General features: G+C 51.8%; 3 protein-coding genes across 3 annotated transcripts; 2 read left to right on the top strand and 1 right to left on the bottom strand.

The window, feature by feature from the left end:
• Positions 1-1638: 1638 nt before the first annotated feature.
• On the top strand, positions 1639-13670 carry Vps51 (VPS51 subunit of GARP complex). Its single transcript, XM_057778062.1, has 10 exons — positions 1639-1914; positions 2538-2667; positions 9934-10080; positions 10156-10375; positions 10485-11202; positions 11563-11778; positions 11933-12151; positions 12487-12608; positions 12694-12781; positions 13290-13670. The coding sequence occupies exons 1-10, from the start codon at positions 1687-1689 to the stop codon at positions 13548-13550; spliced, it is 2349 nt and encodes a 782-aa protein (XP_057634045.1). The 5' UTR covers positions 1639-1686; the 3' UTR covers positions 13551-13670.
• Positions 13671-13794: 124 nt separating this feature from the next.
• On the top strand, positions 13795-17938 carry Tm7sf2 (transmembrane 7 superfamily member 2). The gene is made up of 10 exons (XM_057778063.1): positions 13795-13995; positions 14345-14541; positions 14636-14690; positions 14976-15170; positions 15246-15349; positions 16594-16713; positions 16800-16968; positions 17167-17247; positions 17332-17454; positions 17621-17938. Exons 1-10 carry the CDS (start codon positions 13944-13946, stop codon positions 17779-17781), a joined length of 1257 nt encoding a protein of 418 aa, XP_057634046.1. The 5' UTR covers positions 13795-13943; the 3' UTR covers positions 17782-17938.
• Positions 17939-18234: 296 nt separating this feature from the next.
• Znhit2 (zinc finger HIT-type containing 2) lies at positions 18235-19536 on the bottom strand. Its single transcript, XM_057779103.1, has one exon. It carries the CDS (start codon positions 19487-19489, stop codon positions 18290-18292), a length of 1200 nt encoding a protein of 399 aa, XP_057635086.1. The 5' UTR covers positions 19490-19536; the 3' UTR covers positions 18235-18289.
• Positions 19537-20251: the final 715 nt, after the last annotated feature.

The following is a 20251-nucleotide window of genomic DNA, read 5'->3' on the forward strand; positions in this document are numbered from 1 at the left end:
AAATAACCCAGTGAATAAGAAGTCAAGATATTTTTGGTCCAAGACCATGTGAATAAATAAATGCTTTGGGGTTTGTGGGCCATTTAGACTATGACAAGAAAAGCCATAAATGATAGGTAAAGAAATGGGCACTGGGACTGGAGAGATAGCTCAGTAGTTAAGAGCACTGGCTGCTCTTCCAGAAGTCTTGAGTTCAATTCCCAGCAACCACATGGTGGCTCACAACCATCTGTAATGAGATCTGGCGCCCTCTTCTGGCGCGCGGGCATACATGGAGGCAGAATGTTGTAAACTTTTTTTTTTTTTTTAAAGAAATGGGCAGTGAGCACACTTGGGAGGCAGACAAATCTCTGTGAGTTCGAGGCCAGCCTAGTCCTCAGAGTGAGTTCCAGGACAGGCTCCAAAGCTACACAGAGAAACCCTGTCTCAAAAAACCAAACAACCAAACAAAAAGCGAAAGAAAGTGGTGAAGACTAGGTATTGCTCTTGCAGTTTGGCCCCAGCACTCATGTTGGGAAGCTTACACAAGCTGTGACTACAGCTCCTAGGGACCAGACACACCCTCTTCCGGCCTCCTCAGGCACCTGCATACACATAACTAAAAACAATATGTATTGAGACTGGACAGATCAGATTGACATAAATTTTAATATTTAAAATTTGTGTTTTTGGAGACACGGTTTCTCTGTGTAGCTCTGGCTTCCTGGAACTTGATCTGTAGACCAGTCTGGCCTCAAACTCAAGAGATCCAAGTGCTGCCTCCCAAGCGCTGGAATTAGGGGTGTGTATCACCACCACCCGGCTATTACTATTTTTGAGACAGGGTTTCTCTAGCTTTGGAGCCTGTCCTGGAACTTGCTCTATAGACCAGGCTGGTACCAACTCAAAGATCTACCTACCTCTGCCTCCCAAGTGCTGGAATTAATAGTGCGGCATGGCTATTATTTTTTTAAATCGTGGTTTACAGATTAAAATAGATGGTAGTCAGCGTTTGGTCTACGGGACTCCCGGCAGACCACCACCCTATCAGCCCATCCTCGGTAACGTTTACATACATCACTGGTAGAGTCTCATTTTCTTCTATTTAATTCAGCATATTCCAATCTGACCTCGTTCTCTTCTCTCTTGAGAGCTTCGCCTTTGAATGCCCGAGTCTTTTGTCTAAATCAGAAATTGAGGAATTGTCAATCCCACCTCCTCACTCAGCACATCTCCCCAGCCACTTCAGGTTTGCAGGGTCTGTTCTGTAAGCACCATAGAACAGAGGTTCTCATATTGAGTGTGAGCAGAAATCCCGCAGGACCTTGGGAAACAGTGCCCTAGAGCGACAGTATAGATTACTGAATGGGCACTTCAGATCTTTGTAGACCTCCTGTGAAGCATATTCCCTAATTTTAATGCCCATTCAGCTAACCTAAGCACATATTCCATGAGTCTTTCCTGTCGGGATGCAGGAGTGGGACGCCAGGACTCGCCCACTTTATAGCCGTACACAGTCACAGGAGCCAGAAGCTCAGTGAAACCTCTGCACTCCAGAAGCGCAAGGTGGAACTTTAGTCTCACACGTCCTATAGCTGCAGAGGAACGTTTCACCTAAAGGACCGCCTGGTTTCAACTACGTTATGGCTCCCGGAAGTGTTTCCCTTCCCCTCCCCAACTTTATCCCTTTGTGCTGCGGTTGGAGCTATGGCGGCAGCGGCTGCTGTGGGGCCCGGGTACGGGCCCGGGCCCGGGGACTCCCCAGAAGGACCCGAGGCGGACGCTCCAGGGCGTCGGCGGAAGACTCACGGGATGCTGAAGCTTTACTACGGCCTCTCGGAAGGGGAAACAGCGGGGCATTCTGCGGGGCCTGACTCTCTAGACCCGACAGATCTCAATGGGGCGCACTTCGACCCGGAAGTTTATCTGGACAAGGTGTGTGTGCGAAGTGGGGAGGGTCCAGACCCCCAATATACTACTGGACCCTAGGTCATGCCATGCAGTTAGTTGATGTGGTGAGGGGAGCGAGAGTTCGTAAAAGGAGGACGGCCCTTACTGGGCAATAGGGGCAGATCTGGAGCTAAGCGAGCACTGAACCAGTTAGGACTGACGGGAGGGGATACAGGATCTGTGGTCTCGATGCTGACGTTCTGATAGGCCCGGGTCGTGGGCGTGGCCATGTCCTGACAGGCGCTAAACAGGACCTGGTTTAAGATGAGCCTGAAGAGTTTGAAAGCTGGCCGGGCGGTGGTGGCGCACGCCTTTAATCCCAGCACTCGGGAGGCAGAGGCAGGCGGATCTCTGTGAGTTCGAGACCAGCCTGGTCTACAAGAGCTAGTTCCAGGACAGGCTCCAAAACCACAGAGAAACCCTGTCTCGAAAAACCAAACTGGGTCTAATCTAGTAACCCCTGAAGTATGTCACTTATAGGTTCTATATCTGGAATTCCTAATAAAGGTGGAATCACTGTTGTCTTACACGGAAAGCCAGCTAAGCTAAGGCAGGGCAGGGGGCCATGAATAAGCACTAACACTGACTGCTCCTAACTGCTTCTCTAGCTGCGTAGAGAATGTCCTCTGGCCCAGCTGATGGATAGTGAGACGGACATGGTGCGACAGATCCGGGCTCTAGACAGCGACATGCAGACCCTGGTCTATGAGAACTACAACAAGTTCATCTCGGCTACAGGTGATCCCGCTGGGAGACACTCCTTCTAGCCCTTACCTCTCCCCTGTGCTGAGAAAAACGGATCAAAGGAAAGAGACCCAGATCATAATCTTTCCCAACTTCAATCCGCTGTCACCTCTGTCCTTGTCTGTGTGGTTAGACTCTTATGCAAGCAACGGTTACTATGGGAGGGTTGTCCTAACGACCAGAGGAAGGGAGGAAGGATAAAATGAAGTGAGTTTATCTGAAGTGTTTAGGAAGCACTGAGGAGTTTCAGTAAACTTTAGTTTTTGTCCTTTTACACTTATTTATCTTGGATATGTGTGTATCAGCTTCCGGGAGTCAATTCTCTCCAGCATGTGGGTCCCAGGGATTGAACTCAGGTCATCAGGCTTGATGACAGGCACATTTACCTGCTGCTAAACCATCTCACAGGCAATTAATTTTTTTTTTAATTTTATGAGTAGTAACTTTTGTTTCTGGTAAGTCTGCCTCGAGGGTAGACTTGTCGCTCCCATCTTTTCTCTGTCCTCATTCCTTATGATTTAGTAGTGTTTAATTATGTGTGTGGATATGTATGTGTGAGGGCAGGTGTCCTTGGAGGCCAGAGACCAGAGGTGTCAGGTCCCCTGGGGCTGGGTTCCAGTCTCTTGTGAGCTGACTGACATGGGTGCTCAGCACTGAACTCAGGTCCTCTCTAAGAGCAGTACACTCTCAGCCGTTGAACTGTCTCTCCAGCCCTAGTGCCTGACTGCTCAGGTCTCCTCCCACTGCCTTCTAGCTTCATTTCAGAAGATACTCTTGCCGGGCGGTGGTGGCGCACGCCTTTAATCCCAGCACTTGGGAGGCAGAGGCAGGTGGATCTCTGTGAGTTCGAGACCAGCCTGGTCTACAAGAGCTAGTTCCAGGACAGGCTCCAAAGCCACAGAGAAACCCTGTCTCAAACCCCCCCCCCCCAAAAAAAAGAAGATACTCTTGAGGTTTGTGTAATAACACTAAACTGCACCCGGGAAGCAGGCCACAGAGCATGTCACGTCTGGGGGCGTGTGTCTTTGCAGGTAGTACTGCTCTCCCAGTGTCACAGTGGTGGCTAAGTAACACATCCTCGCTGCTCCTTTATCTGATTTCAAGCAGGTTGATCGAGTAGGTGCTTGTCTGTTAATGCTAGCCTCAAGATGAAGAGAGACAGTGATTTCTGTGCTGAGGAATTTTCCATAGGAATTTTGCCAGTATTACATTCTCTCATTTGTTAGAGTATGTATAGTGTTTGACATTTATCTGTTGCTTAATAGAGATGACTTGAGAGCCAGACGGTGGTGGCGCACACCTTTAATCCCAGCACTTGGGAGGCAGAGGCAGGCGGATCTCTGGGAGTTCGAGGCCAACCTGGTCTACAGAGCTAGTTCCGGGGACAGACACCAAAGCTACAGAGAAACCCTGTCTCGAAAAACCAAAAAAAAAAAAAAAAAAAAAAAAAAAGAGAGAGATGACTTGACTATTTTTTTAACTTTTTTCTAAGGAAGGGAAAAATCATAAAGTGAGCGTTAGGAGAGCTGAGATGGCTAACCCACAAAGACTAGGCTTGGCAAGATTGCAGAGTTTTACATTTCCTCAAGAAATACACTGGCACTGGCGACAGATGTCTGTAATGCCAGCGCTCCAGAAGCTGAGGGAGAAGGGTTAGCATGAGTAAAGGCCAGACTGAGCTACAGAGCAGTGGATTGAAATAGCAGAAGAACTGGCTGTGGTGAGAGACAGAAGAGTCTCTGTGAATGTGATGCCAGCCTGGTCTACCTCTGACTGTGAGGCCAGCCAGAGCTGTGACACAGCTGTTTAAGAAAAGCCCCCCCCCCCAAAAAAAAAAAAGAAAGAAAGAAAGAAAAAGAAACCAGAAGGATGAGCAAACTTGAAGATAGGTCAGTTGAGATGATGTAGTATAAAGGGTAGGAAGTAAAAAAATAAAGTTGAGGGCTGGAGAGATGACTCAGAGGTTAAGAGCACTGGCTGCTCTTCCAGAGGTCCTGAGTTCAGTTCCCAGCAACCACATGGTAGTTCACAACCATCTGTAATGAGATCCGGTGCCCTCTTCTGGCCTGCAGGCAGAATGCAGGCATAACACTGTATACATAATGAATGAATGAATAAAAGAAAGAAAAAAAGTTGAACAAAGTGGGCACAACGGAACACCCGCATAATTCAAACAATGAAGAGGTAGAAACAGGAAGTTTAAGGCCAGTCTGAGCTTTAAGAGACTCTGTCTCACAACAAAACAAAAACTTTCAATAGGTTGTGTGTGGATATGTACTGGAGGTGTACCCCAAGAGTTTGCCCAACATGCAGAAAGTCCTGCATTTGGATCGCTCAGCAGGTAAAGATGCTTGTTGCCATGCCTGACAATCTGAGTTCAGTCCTTGGGACCCATGTGGCTGAGTAAGAGAACCAACTCCCAAAGGTTGTCCTCCGACCGCCACATGAGAAATGTGGAGTGCACAGGTGCTCACATGTGCACAGCACCTCCTCCCATTACATAATCAATAAAAAATAAGTTCATGGAAAGATGTTCCATATTGTTATTGATTAAGGACGTGTGGCTTCTCTGCACACCCACTAGTATTGCCATAATTACATAAATAATAATGTTGGCTGGGATGTAGAAGATACAGAGCCCTGATAAAGTAGCAGTGGAAATACAGAGTTGTACCCCCAGTGTAGAAAAGCTTGGCCAGTCCTCAAAAAGCCCACAAAAAACAAAACAAAAAATTCTTGGGCAGAAAATCCTATTGAAAATTAATAGACTTCCAAGCCAACAAGGGCTACATAATGAAACCCTGTCTCACAGACAAAACAAAAAGCAAAAGATTAACAGGCTTTTGGAATATACTCATAATATGGACGCCACAAAGGGAACACATCCACATAGTCAGCTGCCAGGCCAGAAAGCAGCATGCCAATGGCTGGGATGGAGCTCAGTGGTAGAAGACTTGTCTAGCACGTGTGAGACCCAGCCTTGCCTTGCCAAAGGAGTCTTTTTGTTGTTGTTGTTGTTGTTGTTTCGTTTTTCAAGACAGGGTTTAGGGCTGGAGAGATGGCTCAGTGGTTAAGAGCATTGCCTGCCCTTCCAAAGGTCCTGAGTTCAGTTCCCGGCAACCACATGGTGGCTCACAACCATCTGTAATGAGGTCTGGTGCCCTTCTGGCCTGCAGACATACACACAGACAGAATATTGTATACTAAATAAATAAATAAATAAATAAATAAAATATATATATATTTTTTTAAAAAAAGACAGGGTGTAGAGCCTGTCTTGGAACTCGTTCTGTAGACCAGGCTGGCCTTGAACTCACAGAGACCTGCCTTTGCCTCCTGAGTGCTGGGATTAAAGGCATGGGCCACTACCGTCCAGCCAAAGGAGTCTTTCTTACCAAACACTGGTCACTTTGTGTTTGTTTGGACATGGGACAGCTTTTGTTTTCAGTCTGAAGGTTTTATGGCTATGAAGTCAGCAGCAATGATGGTATCTCAATTTGCTCTCCTTCCTTCCTTCCTTTCTTCCTTCCTTCTTTCTTACCTTCCTTCCTTCCTTTTTTCTTTTTGTCTTTTGAGACAGGGTTTCTCTGTTATAATCTTGGCTTTCCTGAAACTTGCTCTATAAACCAGGCTGGGCTCAAATTCACAGAGATCGGCTTGCCCCTGCCTCCCCAGTGCTGGGACTAAGGGCGTGTGCCACCACTGCCTGGCTGTGTTGTTGCATTTACACATTGTCTTACTATGTAGTCCTGACCAGCCTGAGACTTTATTTTTTATTTTTATTTTTATTTTTATTTTTTTTTGCTTTTTCGAGACAGGGTTTCTCTGTGGTTTTGGAGCCTGTCCTGGAACTAGCTCTTGTAGACCAGGCTGGTCTCGAACTCACAGAGATCCGCCTGCCTCTGCCTCCCAAGTGCTGGGATTAAAGGCGTGCGCCACCACCGCCCGGCCCCAGTCTGAGACTTTAACTGGTAACTTTTCAGGTTGGTGCTGCAGGGCTGTATTGTCTTAGGACAGCCCTGCTCCGCGCGCTGTTGCTCATGTGTAACTTCTATCTTGCATCTTTACTTTACCACTACCTTCCTTGCTATGGCACCATGAACTCAATAAGAATGGGAAGGACTAGGAAGGTGGAACAGACTAGAGCACAAGCCTGGCATGTGAGAGGCCCTATGGGGGGGGCCGTGTGAATGCCCTGGTTTGATGGATTGTGTGACTGATGTAAAGAGTTCCCTTTGCTATTGGTGCCAACTTCTTTTTTTTTTTATTTTTATTTTTTTTAAATAAATTTTTTTAATATTTATTTATTTATTATGTATACAATATTCTGTCTGTGTGTATGTCTGCAGGCCAGAAGAGGGCACCAGACCTCATTACAGATGGTTGTGAGCCACCATGTGGTTGCTGGGAATTGAACTCAGGACCTTTGGAAGAGCAGGCGATGCTCTTAACCACTGAGCCATCTCTCCAGCCCTGGTGCCAACTTCTTTGTGCAAAAAAATTACAAAAATCTCTTAATTGCATTATGATTGTTAGCTTTCTGAGTTTTGGTTTTGTTCTTTCTTTGTTTATTTAAAAAAAATAATTTTTGTGTGTGTGTTTGTGCTTGTGTTCTTGTGTGTGTGTGTGTGCCTGAGTGTATGTCCATGTACCATATGCATGTAGTGTCAGCAGGTGCCAGAAGAGGGCATCAGATTCCTTGGTACTGGAATTACAACTGGTTGTGAGTTACCAAGTGGGTGCTGGAAATTAAAACCAGGTCCTTTTTAAGAGCCATAGGTGCTTTTATCTGCTAAACCATCTCTTTGGCCCCATGTGTAGACAGACGTTTCTGTCCCACCCAGTCCCACAGCCATTCAGTCCTAAATAAATACACAGAGGCTTATATTAATTATAAACTGTTTGGCTTACTGCTCAGGTTTATTATTAATTAGTTCTTACAGCTTAAATTCACCCATAATTCTTGTCTATGTTTAGCCATGTGGCTTGGTACCTTTTCTCACTAAGGCATTCTCATTTTGCTTCCTCTGCATTTGACTGGAGACTCTCTGCCTTTCCTCTTCCTAGAATTCTCTTAGTCTGGTCATCCCACCTATACTTCCTGCATGGCTACTGGCCAATCAGTGTCTTATTAAACTAATATGAGTGACAAATCTTTATAGGGTACAAGAACATTATTCCACAGCACCATGTTCTTCATGGTTTTTTTGGGGGGTTTTTTTTTTTGTTTGTTTGTTTTTTGTTTTTTCGAGACAGGGTTTCTCTGTAGCTTTGGTGCCTGTCCCAGAACTAGCTCTTGTAGACCAGGCTGGCCTTGAACTCCCAGAGATCCGCCTGCCTCTGCCTCCCTAGTGCTGGGATTAAAGGTGTGCCCGGCCGTTCTTCATGTTTTTAAAGTAAAAAATAGTTGTGAAGGCCAGCAATAGTGGCTTATGCCTTTAATTTCAACAGTAGGAGGATCTCTGTGAGTTTGAGGCCAGCCTGGTCTACATAGTGCATTCCAGGTCAGAACTACATATTGAGGCCCTGTCTCAAAACAAACAAACAAACAAAAAGAATAGGTGTTAAACTGGATATGGTGCTTGAATATAATTCTGGCACTTGGGAGACAAACACAGGCAGATCACAGTACATTGGAGACTTGCTTGGTCTACATATCAAGTTGCAGACCAGCCAGGGCTACATAGGGAAACCATGTCTCAAAAAGCCAGAATAGAAGTAAATGTTAAGCTTGGGTTAGGGTTGTGGATAGACTGGGTGGTGGGATACAGGAGATAAGACTTGAGGCTGGCCGGGCAGTGGTCGTGCACGCCTTTAATCCCAGCACTTGGGAGGCAGAGGCAGGTGGATCTCTGTGAGTTCGAGACCAGCCTGGTCTACAAGAGCTAGTTCCAGGACAGGCTCCAAAGCTACAGAGAAACCCTGTCTCAAAAAAAAAAAAAAAAAGGACTTGAGGCTGAGGTTTTAGATAGAGCAGTGTCTGGTGATGGTCAAGAGACGTGGACCAGAGGAGGCAGAGGTAAGAATAGATGGAGGTAAGAGACCAGTCACAATAGGCCAAAGGCGCATCCAACTGTCAGTGTCCAGGCTGTGTTGGGAAGACTAGAGCAAGAGGAGACCAAGAGGTGTGACAGTGAGTTTGGCGTCAGAAGGTGAGATGTGGTCTCCTGAGATGGGGTTTGAAGAGGGAGGCACAGACGCTCTAGAAGCATTAAGGGCCGAGGGGAAAGGGATAAAAGGGAAAGGGAAAGAACTTTGGAGAAGATATACCATGTTCTAGAAGTCCAGTGAAAATCTGGGCCATTTGGGAAGGAGGTCTGAGTGGGTAAGCTTCCTGCATGTCATGCTGCCTGCAGAGGGTCTCCCAGAAGGGAGCAGACAGGTACTCCCTGCCTTTGCAGAACCTTTTGTTTTTATTTTATTTTTTAAGATAGGGTCTCTGTGTAGCCCTGGCTGTCCTAGAACTCACTCTGTAGACCAGGCTGGCCTCAAACTCAGAGATGCACCTGCCTCTCCCTCCTGAGTGCTGGGATTAAAGATGTGCACCACCATCGCCTGGCTCAGAGCTTGTGTTCTATTGGATCACAAGAAGTTCCAGCCGGTGTGAAGTGTCTCTTAGCTGTTGTTGGGACGGGAGAGATTGGTACCAGAATCCTGTTCCTGGGTTTACTTTTACGGGTCTTCAAAGAGTAGTTCTGCACATCCATCATCCTGAGGGGATCAGGACAGTAAGGTGAAGTGGGAGTTTCTTCTCCATTTGGCCAAGCTGGGGTGACAACTGGTTCTCCACATTTGGAGTCCTAGTCAATAATAGCTCCAGGATTATATATGGAAGGACAAAGGTAGGGAGCCAAGAGGAGCATGCAGCAACCTCTGTCAGTTAAGGGGGTCCTGGAACCCGGAGGTTCACACATGCAGGCTCAGGTCTGGTGGGTACTGATGGTGCCAGGGATCAGTTCCCTTCCAGAAACAAAATGGGACCAAAAAGAAAAAAAATGGAGAGCAAGTTTGGACAAAATGGAGTCAGGGTAGTGATTGGGTGTTTAATTTTTTTTCAACATTTTCCCTCCAATTTTAAGGGGTCTCCCCTTTGCATCAGGGATAGAGGTAAGCAGAGCTTGCTGCACCGTCATATCCTCTTGTCCATACATGCTGTGGCCAAGACCCAAGCCATTTCAGGCAAATCTCTGGTATCAGTGAGAGCCGCACCTTTCTGCCTTGGTCGTTTCTGTATTTCCCTCTTGGCACTTGCCCTTCTAGACACCATTCGGAAGATGAAGAATGATTTCCGGAAGATGGAAGACGAGATGGACCGGCTGGCTACCAACATGGCAGTGATCACCAACTTCAGTGCACGCATCAGCGCCACGCTACAGGACCGCCACGAGCGCATCACCAAGCTAGCAGGTGGGCTCTGGACCTGCCCGACCTGCAGCTTTCTACCCTGAGCTCTGCTGCTCACACACCCTTCCTGTCTCCTAGGGGTGCATGCTCTGCTGCGGAAGCTTCAGTTTCTTTTTGAGCTGCCATCGCGCCTCACCAAGTGCGTGGAGCTGGGTGCCTACGGGCAGGCTGTGCGTTACCAGGGTCGCGCCAGGGCCGTGCTGCAGCAGTACCAGCACCTGCCCTCCTTCCGCGCCATCCAGGATGACTGCCAGGTCATCACAGCCCGCTTGGCCCAGCAACTGCGGCAGCGCTTCAGGTGTGGTTTCCAGGCCTGGTTCTTGTTCTCCAATCACATCAAGAGTTTCCCCACATTTTGTCTTCCTTGCACCCCACCAGCTGTCTTCATTGCATCTCTGTCCCCACAGGGAAGGTTGCTCGGGTGCCCCGGAGCAGGCTGAGTGTGTGGAGCTGCTGCTGGCCCTGGGTGAGCCGGCTGAGGAGCTGTGCGAGGAGTTCCTGGCCCACGCTCGGGGACGGCTGGAGGAAGAACTGAGGAGCCTGGAGACTGACCTGGGGCCCTCCCCTCCAGGTCCCGACGTGTTAGAGTTCACCGACCGCGGTGGCAATGGCTTTGTGGGTGGCCTCTGCCAGGTGGCAGCGACCTACCAGGAGCTGTTTGCAGCTCAGGGCCCTGCTGGTGCAGAGAAGCTGGCAGCCTTCGCACGGGAGTTGGGTGGCCGCTATTTTGTACTGGTGGAGCGGCGGCTGGCACAGGAGCAGGGCGGCAGTGACAACTCACTGCTGGTTCGGGCACTTGATCGCTTCCACCGGCGCCTGCAAGCACCGGGGGCCCTGCTAGCTGCTGCAGGCCTTTCAGAATCGGCCACCGAGATTGTGGAGCGCGTGGCCCGAGAGCGCCTGAGCCACCATCTGCAGGGTCTGAGGGCTGCTTTCCTGAGCTGCCTGACAGATGTTCGCCAGGCCCTGGCGGCACCTCGCCTGGCTGGGAAGGAGGGCCCCAGCCTGGCTGAGTTGCTGGCCAATGTGGCCAGCTCCATCCTGAGCCCCATCAAGGCCTCTCTGGCCTCTGTGCATCTGTTTACCGCCAAGGAAGTGTCCTTCTCCAACAAGCCCTACTTCCGGGTATGTCTCTCTCTAATCTTTGGTTATTCTTTCTGCGGACTGGCCCTCCCGCACCCTTTTACTAGTGCTTGGGGAACTGAGGACAAGTAACAGCCCCACACAGTCCTTTCCCGGCACTCTGGATATGGATGTAGGTCCACAGGAGGCAGTCTGGCGGAGAAAATGCCATGCAGCTGGGCTAAAGATAAAAGGGTGCCAAGGGACCTGACTCCTGCCAGCCCCACCACCTGCAAGGCAAGGGAAGCAGGATGAGGCTATCCTTTGGAGAAGGGTTGGGGCAAAGGGTCAGGAATAGCTCCATGCTCTGGCCTTGCTGAATCTCCTGCCTGGAGAGTTATGGATCTGGCCCTCCTTTCACAGGGTGAGTTCTGCAGCCAGGGAGTCCGTGAGGGCCTCATCGTGGGTTTCATCCGTTCCATGTGCCAGACGGCCCAGAGCTTCTGTGACAGCCCTGGAGAAAAGGGAGGTGCCACGCCCCCTGCCCTGCTGCTGCTGCTCTCTCGCCTCTGCCTGGATTATGAGACGGCTACCATCTCCTACATCCTCACACTCACCGATGAGCAGTTTCTGGTGCAGGTGAAACGGCCCGGGAACTAATGCTGGGAACGCAGGAGACGGGATAGTCTCTTGTTGCCAGAGCCAGACTGGCAGTCTGCATCTTTCCCAGGATTTGCTCGCTCACCTCCTAACTCCCTAGCACCTATACCATTGTCTTCTGCTCTCCTGGTAGGATCAGTCTCCAGTTACCCCTGTGAGTACCCTGTGTGCAGAGGCCAGAGAGACAGCTCGGCGACTGCTGACGCACTACGTGAAGGTGCAAGGCCTCGTCATATCACAGATGCTACGCAAGAGTGTGGAGACACGGGACTGGCTCAGTACTCTGGAGCCCCGGAACGTGCGCGCGGTCATGAAGCGTGTGGTAGAGGACACTACAGCTATTGATGTACAGGTGCTGCTTCAGGCTTGCTGCTGGAGCCCGCATGCGTGCAGGGCCCTGGATAGCAGCTCTCTAAGGGCCAAGCAAAGGGGATCTGACTGTATCTATATTGTGCCACCAGAACCCCCATTTCATACCTATGGGAATGTGGTGGCCCAGAGTCACCCAGAAAGTTGTAGCAGGGATGGGCTGAAATTGGGCTTCAGACTAATTTTTGCCCTGCCCTTGTTCCACTCCCCTGATTGTATAAGTGGTGACCATACCGATGATTCTTCAACTAGTAGGTAAGGGAATTTGCTGCTGCTAGTACCCGATGCTCGCCTTGCAGCGCCTCTTTTCACCACCAGGTGGGGCTCCTGTATGAAGAAGGTGTCCGCAAAGCCCAGAGCAGCGATTCCAGCAAAAGGACCTTCTCTGTATACAGCAGCTCTCGGCAGCAGAGTCGCTATGCGCCTAGCTACACACCCAGGTCAGGCTGGGAGGACTCCTCCCCGAGATAGACAAAAGAGGGAGGGTGTGCAAAATGGGCTCTGACTTCTTCCCTCACCTTCCAGTGCTCCGATGGACACAAACCTCCTGAGCAATATTCAGAAGCTGTTCTCGGAACGCATCGATGTGTTCAGCCCTGTGGAATTCAACAAGGTCTGAACTACCTTCTCGCCTAAATCCCAGGGGGAAGCTTGGCTCCTATAACAGTCCAGAGAGCCCTCATCTGAGCTAACCTGCCACCCTGACCATCTAGTCTCTGTCTCTAGGGCTTCTAGGCAGTCCAGAGCAAAACCATCTTGCCGCTCCAGCCTGGATGCTGACTTCAAGTCTTCTTTGTCTTGTCTCCAAAATAGTCCTGAGTCTTCAGGGGTTCCCCATCACATACTGATTTCTGCCTCACTGTGGCCCAAGCTCAGGGCTATCTTCCTCCATTTTCACTTTGTAGTCAGTGGAGACTGCTGCCCCATCCCTGATCTGACCCCTGTGGCCTATCTGCCCCTGCCCCTCCTGGTGGCAACATTGGATTCTCCCCTGTTCACCTAGGCCCTGGAAATTTCTATCTTACTTTGTTATTTCCCTAGTATCTGCTCAGAAGTTAGGTGTATGCCCCTCCCCCAAAGTCTGCAGTTACTGAGCTGCATCCCTGTGTGCCCACTTGCAGGTGTCGGTGTTGACTGGCATCATTAAGATTAGCCTGAAAACTCTCCTGGAGTGTGTGCGGCTGCGCACCTTTGGGCGCTTCGGGCTGCAGCAGGTGCAGGTGGACTGCCACTTCCTGCAGCTCTACTTGTGGCGCTTTGTGGCTGATGAGGAGCTAGTGCACCTGCTGCTAGATGAAGTGGTAGCCTCAGCTGCCCTGCGCTGTCCGGACCCAGTGCCCATGGAACCCAGTGTTGTCGAGGTCATCTGCGAGCGCGGCTAGGCCTTGCCGATGCCGTCACGAGGCAGCCCCATCGTCCTATCCTGTCCTCCCAGCCTGTACCCTGTCCTCACCCCGCTGGCGGGTGTCTGGACCGGTCTAATAAACTTGTGTGTCCTCCTCCTCCCTCTTGCCTGAAGGGGCGGGACCTGCCAGGGGTGGGGTTTTGACGCCGAAGTTTCTGAGACGACAGCGAGGTCCCGCCTCCCAGCGCTGATTGGCTGCTGTGCTGGGCCCAGGATGGGCAGGGGGCGCGTCCATTTAAATATTGCTGGAAAAGCGCTGTAGCAGTCTCACCTCAGTGTCCTGACAGAAGCTTAACCAGGCCATCAGGATGGGGCCGGATATGTTCCCTTGATCGTTTGTGAACCATCGCTTCCCGACAAAGCAGAGATCATGACTCCTCGTGAGGCCTCCCAGGCCCCACTGGAATTCGGGGGGCCATTGGGTAAACGGGAAGATTGGGGGTGGAGGCTGAACCGATGCTACTTAACGAGAGCGGGGTAGGATACGAGCTAAAAGGCTTTTGGGAAATCAGGAGGCAGAAGGGCGGGGTGCGCAGGTGGCAGAATGTCTGCAGAAGAGGATGGACCGGTGCTGGCAGCCGTATAGCAGGGTGTTGGTGGAATGGGAGACATTTGGAAGAAAAAGCAGGATGGTCTTTGGGAGGACTAATATGAAAATCAAGGTTGGAGTATGGCGCTAGGAACCTGCTAAGCAGGCAGGAGACCCAAAGCGCCTGTGGACTTGGGAATGCTCTGGGGAGCGATCACGCGACACAGTGGCCCTCTCCTCAGGCGTCACGGCGATGCTGCTCCTGCTACCTGCCACCATGTTCCATCTGCTCCTGGCGGCCCGGTCGGGCCCGGCGCGGCTCCTGGGCCCACCTGCTTACCTGCCTGGGCTGGAGGAGCTGTGGAGCCCACGGGTTCTGCTGCTATTGTTCATCTGGCTCGGTCTGCAGGTGGCGCTCTACCTGCTCCCGGCGCGCAAGGTGTGCGCTCTAACACAGGGGAGGAGGGGACAGGGAGGGCTCTACCGGGGAGAAGACCTCCCCAACCCTTATACGACCTTCCCTATACCCGTAGGTGGCCGAAGGGCTGGAATTAAAGGACAAGAGTCGTCTGCGCTACCCTATTAATGGTGCCTGGGGCTTCCCCATCCTGTCCCTGAGTGATACGGGTTGGGGTGGGTTCCGAGTCTAGCCGGAGGTGCTCTGATGACACGCTCCCCTGTGGGAATCTCGCGTTGCTACTCTATTCCAGGGCACGTCTGCGTGCAGTGTGTGTTGGCTGTGGAATTATGCTGCTACTCTATTTCTGTGTGTGTGCGCGTGTGGTCTGTGGAAGGATGCAACTCCAGGGTTTACTCTGTGCTGTGGTAGCTGTGGACGTATGCAATCCCAGGACTCACTCTGCTGTGGTTCAGGCTTCCAGGCTCTGGTGCTAACAGCCCTGTTGGTGGGGCTGGGGGTGTCAGCCGGGCTGCCCCTGGGAGCACTCCCTGGAATGCTCCTGCCCTTGGCTTTTGCGACCACTCTCACCAGCTTCATCTTCAGCCTCCTTCTCTATGTGAAGGCTTTGGCAGCTCCTGTCTCTGCCCTGGCCCCTGGAGGAAACTCAGGTGAGAATGGTCCTGGTGAAGTAGGGGTGAGGGATGGGATTCCGACCAGTCCTTCACTCTCTGTTATTTCCCCAGGAAATCACATTTATGATTTCTTTCTGGGACGGGAGCTGAACCCTCGCCTTGGTTCCTTTGACTTCAAGTATTTCTGTGAGCTGAGGCCTGGCCTCATCGGCTGGGTATGCTGTGCATGCTGGATTTAACTATGCTGGTCTTGGGCCAGAAGGGCAGGGTGGGCTAGCATTGTTGGGTGGACAGCAATCACGGTTTTGCTTTAGTATTAAGACCAAGAGGGGTTTTAATACCAAATCCAAAAGAGAGAGAGAGAGAGAGAGAGAGAGAGAGAGAGAGAGATTAGGTAGAGCCATTTGGCTACCACACAAAGTCCCTAAACCACAAAACTAAATATATACAGCATGCCAGCAATGACAGATTCTGGGGGGAGGAGGCTGGGAGAGCATGTGGAGCTTTGAATGCTGTGGTCAAATACAAACTGACTTCAAAGGCAATGACCAAGTGCTGCTTGAAGGCCAAGGCAGCACCGTGCCTCCAGGGGCTTGTCAGAGTTAACAACTTGTCACTGGTAGCCTTGACAGCACAGCAGCTGTTCTTGGGTTAAGATCATACATTCATGGCCGGTTGGTGGAGAGTCCCAAAGGGACTCAGGCAAGGCCCTGCTTTCACCTGGGAGATCTTACACAGAGGCAGGAGAATCTGAGTTTGGGTTTGGTCTGGTTTTGAAACAGTTCTCACTAGGATAGTCCAGGCTAGTCTCTGCTTCTCTCAGCTACTCACGAAACTAGGATTACACCAGGCCTGGTCCACCATGGATCTGGGGATTGACCTGCCCATATACCAGACTCTACAGTTATTTTCTCACTGGAGAAACAGGATGGAATGAAGTTTTCTTCTAAAATTACTATGAGGACTAGGTGGTGGTGCACACCTTTAATTCCAGCACTCAGGAGGCAGAAGCAGGTAGATCTCTGTGACTTCCAGGCCAGCCTAGTGTACATAGTTCCAGGCCAACCAAGGCTACTTATTGAGGCTCCCCCCCCTTTTTTCTAAGTTAGAGGTACCCTTAATGAGAGTACCAGGCCAGTATTACCGAAGAAGTTACAGTTACAGTGCCCGGTCCACTGAAGCCTAAAACGAGGGTGTAAAGGACAGGGTCACGACAAGCAAATCTTAGCTCTGTAAGCATTGTGCTATTCTTTAAAAAGCAACTCAAGGCAGGCCTATCCCCATTTTCACACGACAGTGGCAGAGTGAGCTTTAGCAAGGCTGTGTCCTCTGCCCAAGTGCAGTATAGGCAGAGTTTCTGCCTGGATCCGTGTGAGCCGACAGCTGAGAAGGGGAGAGGTTGACACTGTACTCCGATGTTCCCACCCAGAGACAATGGCCCTGTCTCCACCTCCCTCAGGTCGTCATTAACCTGGCCCTGCTGATGCAGGAGGCAGAGCTGCTGGGGAGTCCTTCACTGGCCATGTGCCTGGTCAATGGTTTCCAGTTGCTGTATGTGGGGGATGCCCTCTGGTATGAGGTGAGGTGGATTGGGCAGGGGAGGCAAACGGGATCCTGAGGATGTCATCTGGACCAAGCCAGTGTGTCTGGGTCCTGTCCCTGCAGGAGTCTGTCCTTACCACCATGGACATAATACATGATGGATTTGGCTTCATGCTGGCCTTTGGAGACCTAGCCTGGGTACCCTTCACCTACAGCCTGCAGGCCCAGTTCCTGCTCTACCATCCACAGCCTCTGGGGTTGCCCATGGCCTTGTTCATCTGCTTCATTAAGGGTCAGTAGGAGGCCTTCGTTCCCCTCCCTCTCATACTTTATTCACTACTGTTAGGTAGGTTCAGGCGCTGATGTTCCTCTGAAGCGGGAGCCAGCTCCTGGGTATCATAACACAGCCTGGGATTTGGACAGGCTTGTGGTCAGGGCTAGGCAGAAGACTTAGACTTCTACCTCACTTCCTGATCTTACTTTCCCTCAGCTATTGGCTACTACATCTTCCGTGGTGCTAACTCCCAGAAGAACACATTCCGAAAGAATCCGTCTGACCCCAGTGTGGCTGGTGAGCTGGGTCTCCTGGGGACGACGGGTGAGATGAAGCGGCAGGGCTCTGTGGCTCCCTGCTTCATTGGCTGTCTTTCTCCAGGCCTGGAAACCATCCCTACTGCCACAGGGCGGCAGCTGCTGGTGTCTGGATGGTGGGGTATGGTTCGTCACCCCAACTACCTGGGAGACCTCATCATGGCTCTGGCCTGGTCCCTGCCCTGTGGTGAGTGGGTTTGGGACTGGATCAGGTGTGGTGACAGAGGCTGTCTGGTGTACCTAGTAGAGGGATGATCAGGGACTGGAGATGAACCCTGCCCCTGTGCGCCATTAGATGTGAAGGCCGGTACAACCTGGGTGCTGGGTCTGATCGTGCAGCCCCTTCCCTACAGGGGTATCCCACCTGCTGCCCTACTTCTACCTCCTCTACTTTACGGCGCTGCTAGTGCACCGCGAGGCCCGAGATGAGCAGCAGTGCCTCCGCAAGTACGGCCGGGCCTGGCAGGAGTACTGCAAGCGTGTGCCTTACCGAATCCTACCCTACGTCTACTGAAGCAAACCCACCTAGGCGGCAGGTCTGAACACACCTCAAGGGCGTGCCCCCCATTCTGCTCCACAGGGGTGACTAGCCTCAGAAGAGGTTTGAAGCAAGGAGCCACTGCTTCCATACGGAAATACTTTGACTTGTTGGATAAATGTTTCCAATTTTGTTGTGTTTCTCTTCTATCCTGGGGTCAGTTTTTTGGTGGGTACGGGCAGAGGTAGAGGACAAGCTGACTAGGGAAAGCTGAAAAGCGGTTTGGACACTTCAGGGGGATGTAGCTCAGTTTCAGAGTGGCTTAGTATGCACGAAGCCTCTGGTCGTCAACACTGCAGAGTGACTAACACCTGTAATCCTAGCACAGTCAAGGTGGAGGCAAGCTCAGGCCTTCAAGATCACCCTCAGCTACAGAGTAACTCCACGGGAGCCTATGATAGGGCACTGTCTTTGAAGAAAAGAAAGGTACTGCCAACATTTGGGCAGACCGGTGACATCTTTATTAATAACACAGACATCCATCTCAGCCAGGAAGCTCCTCAATTAGAGTCCTTGGAGCAGGTGGCACAGGGCCTCCCCAAAGCCGTTCCAGCTCCCCAGTAAGGGTTGCCATCTCCTCAGCTGTGACAGCATGCTCTCGGTGGGCCCTGGCACAGTCTAGAGCCAGTGGTGTGAGGGCAGCTTCATTTTCGTTGGTCCAGGCCAGCAGGAACTGGCACTTCTTCCGAGCCCGGTAAAGGCGATTTCGCTCCTCGCTACCCACAGCCTGTTTTCGGGCACGGCCCAGGGTCTGCGCCAGGTGCCCCAGCGCTCTCAGCGTGTAGCCTTTCTGGTTGACAGGACCCTCGCCCAGCAGAATGCGAGCAACCTCTTGCATAGCACCCCGCGTACCCAGGGGTCCAGGTGGGTGTTCGCCCGCTTCCAGCACGTGGGCCGCAGCCTGTAGAGCTTCCTCCGTAGAGTTAAAGACTTGCTGGGCGCCCAGGGCTCCAGAAACATCGAGGAGCGTGGCACAGAAATCAGAGAGCAGAGCGTCGTCGTCCCCTCCGTGATACAGGGCGAGAGTGTGAGCATAGGCGAACAGCACATTGGGCAGCAGGAAGCGCACGAGCGGCGAGGCCGGGTTGCGGCTCAGGCTGGCTAGTGCTGGGATAGGGGCGGGCACCGAGGGCGGCCCAGCGGCCGCGGGGTCTTCAGCAAGTGGCACCGCGGTGCCGGCATCATCCGCAGATTCGGGCGCGGTGCTCGCAGGGGCGAGCTCCGGCTCCGAAAGATCCCTGCCCGGGGCACGGTCCAACTCCTCCAGAAAACGCGGGCCGACCCCGCGGCCCCACCACCAGGGCCGCCAAGGAGGCAAAAGGCGTCCAGCTTCGCCACGGCTCAGCAGTCGCTCGAACGCCGCCTTCTCAGCCGGGGCCAAGCCTTCCCAGAGTCCAGAAAGGCCGCTTGGCCGCGGGCCGGGCCTCAGGCCTAGTTCCTCGGGCTCATCCTCGGTCTCGCGTTGTTCGCGCAGCCGGCGCAGAGCGCCCGCCAGACGGCTAGGGGAGGCGCTCCGGCCGCGGAGCTCCCGCAGCACCTGATCGCGGTAGAAGTCCTCGGCGCAGGAGCCATGCGCCCGGTAGCAGCGCAGCGAGCAGTAGGGAGCGTTGCAGCGCGGGCAGGTGTAGCGCGCCGGCAGCGCTTCTCCGCCTGGGCAGAAGCCGCAGAGCCCTACGGGCTCCATGGCAACTGGCGCCGCGTGTCGGACACCACACAGCCGCCGCAGCCCCGCCACTTCCGGCGCTTCTTCGGTTATTTCCGCCTTTGTGCGTGGGGCGACGTAGCCGCCTTTCGGCACATTCCCGAGGCTTCTCGGTAACTTCCGGCTCCCGAGTAGCCCTTTGGGCATGTACAGAAGCCGGTCAAGCGCTCCCCAGCACGGTGGCTGGCAGAGTTATGTCGTTAAACGTTATGTCGCTGATCCCAGCTTGTTTCCCGTGATTTTACCAAATTGTGCAAAAATAAAATATCTTTTAAACAAAACCAACCAACCAACAACAAAAACTCAGGGTCGCCGGGCGGTGGTGGTGCACGTCTTTAATCCCAGTACTCTGGAGGCAGAGGCAGGCGGATCTTTGTGAGTTCGAGGCCAGCCTGGTCTACAAGAACTAGTTCCAGGACATTCAGGGCTGTATGTGTATCCTGTATCGAAACAAAACCAAACCAAAAAGCAACCCAGGGTTTTAGCAGTGAATAGGGACACACGCTCTTTATCCCAGCATCAGGTCACTAGAGGCAGGCTGATTTCTGTGCGTTTGAGGACTACATAGTGAGTTCCGGGATAGTCAGAGCTACATACTGAGAAAAAAACAAAAAACCCAAATTAATAATAAAACTCCCCAAGAATTAAGTCATAAATCACTCGGTAACGAATCTGGAGATAAGATACACACATCAACATACAAATTGAGGCCAGTCTGGGACTACATGAGACCCTGTCTTTTTT

Source organism: Chionomys nivalis, chromosome 8 (genome assembly GCF_950005125.1).
Source record: "Chionomys nivalis chromosome 8, mChiNiv1.1, whole genome shotgun sequence".
Classification (NCBI taxonomy): Eukaryota; Metazoa; Chordata; class Mammalia; order Rodentia; family Cricetidae; genus Chionomys; species Chionomys nivalis.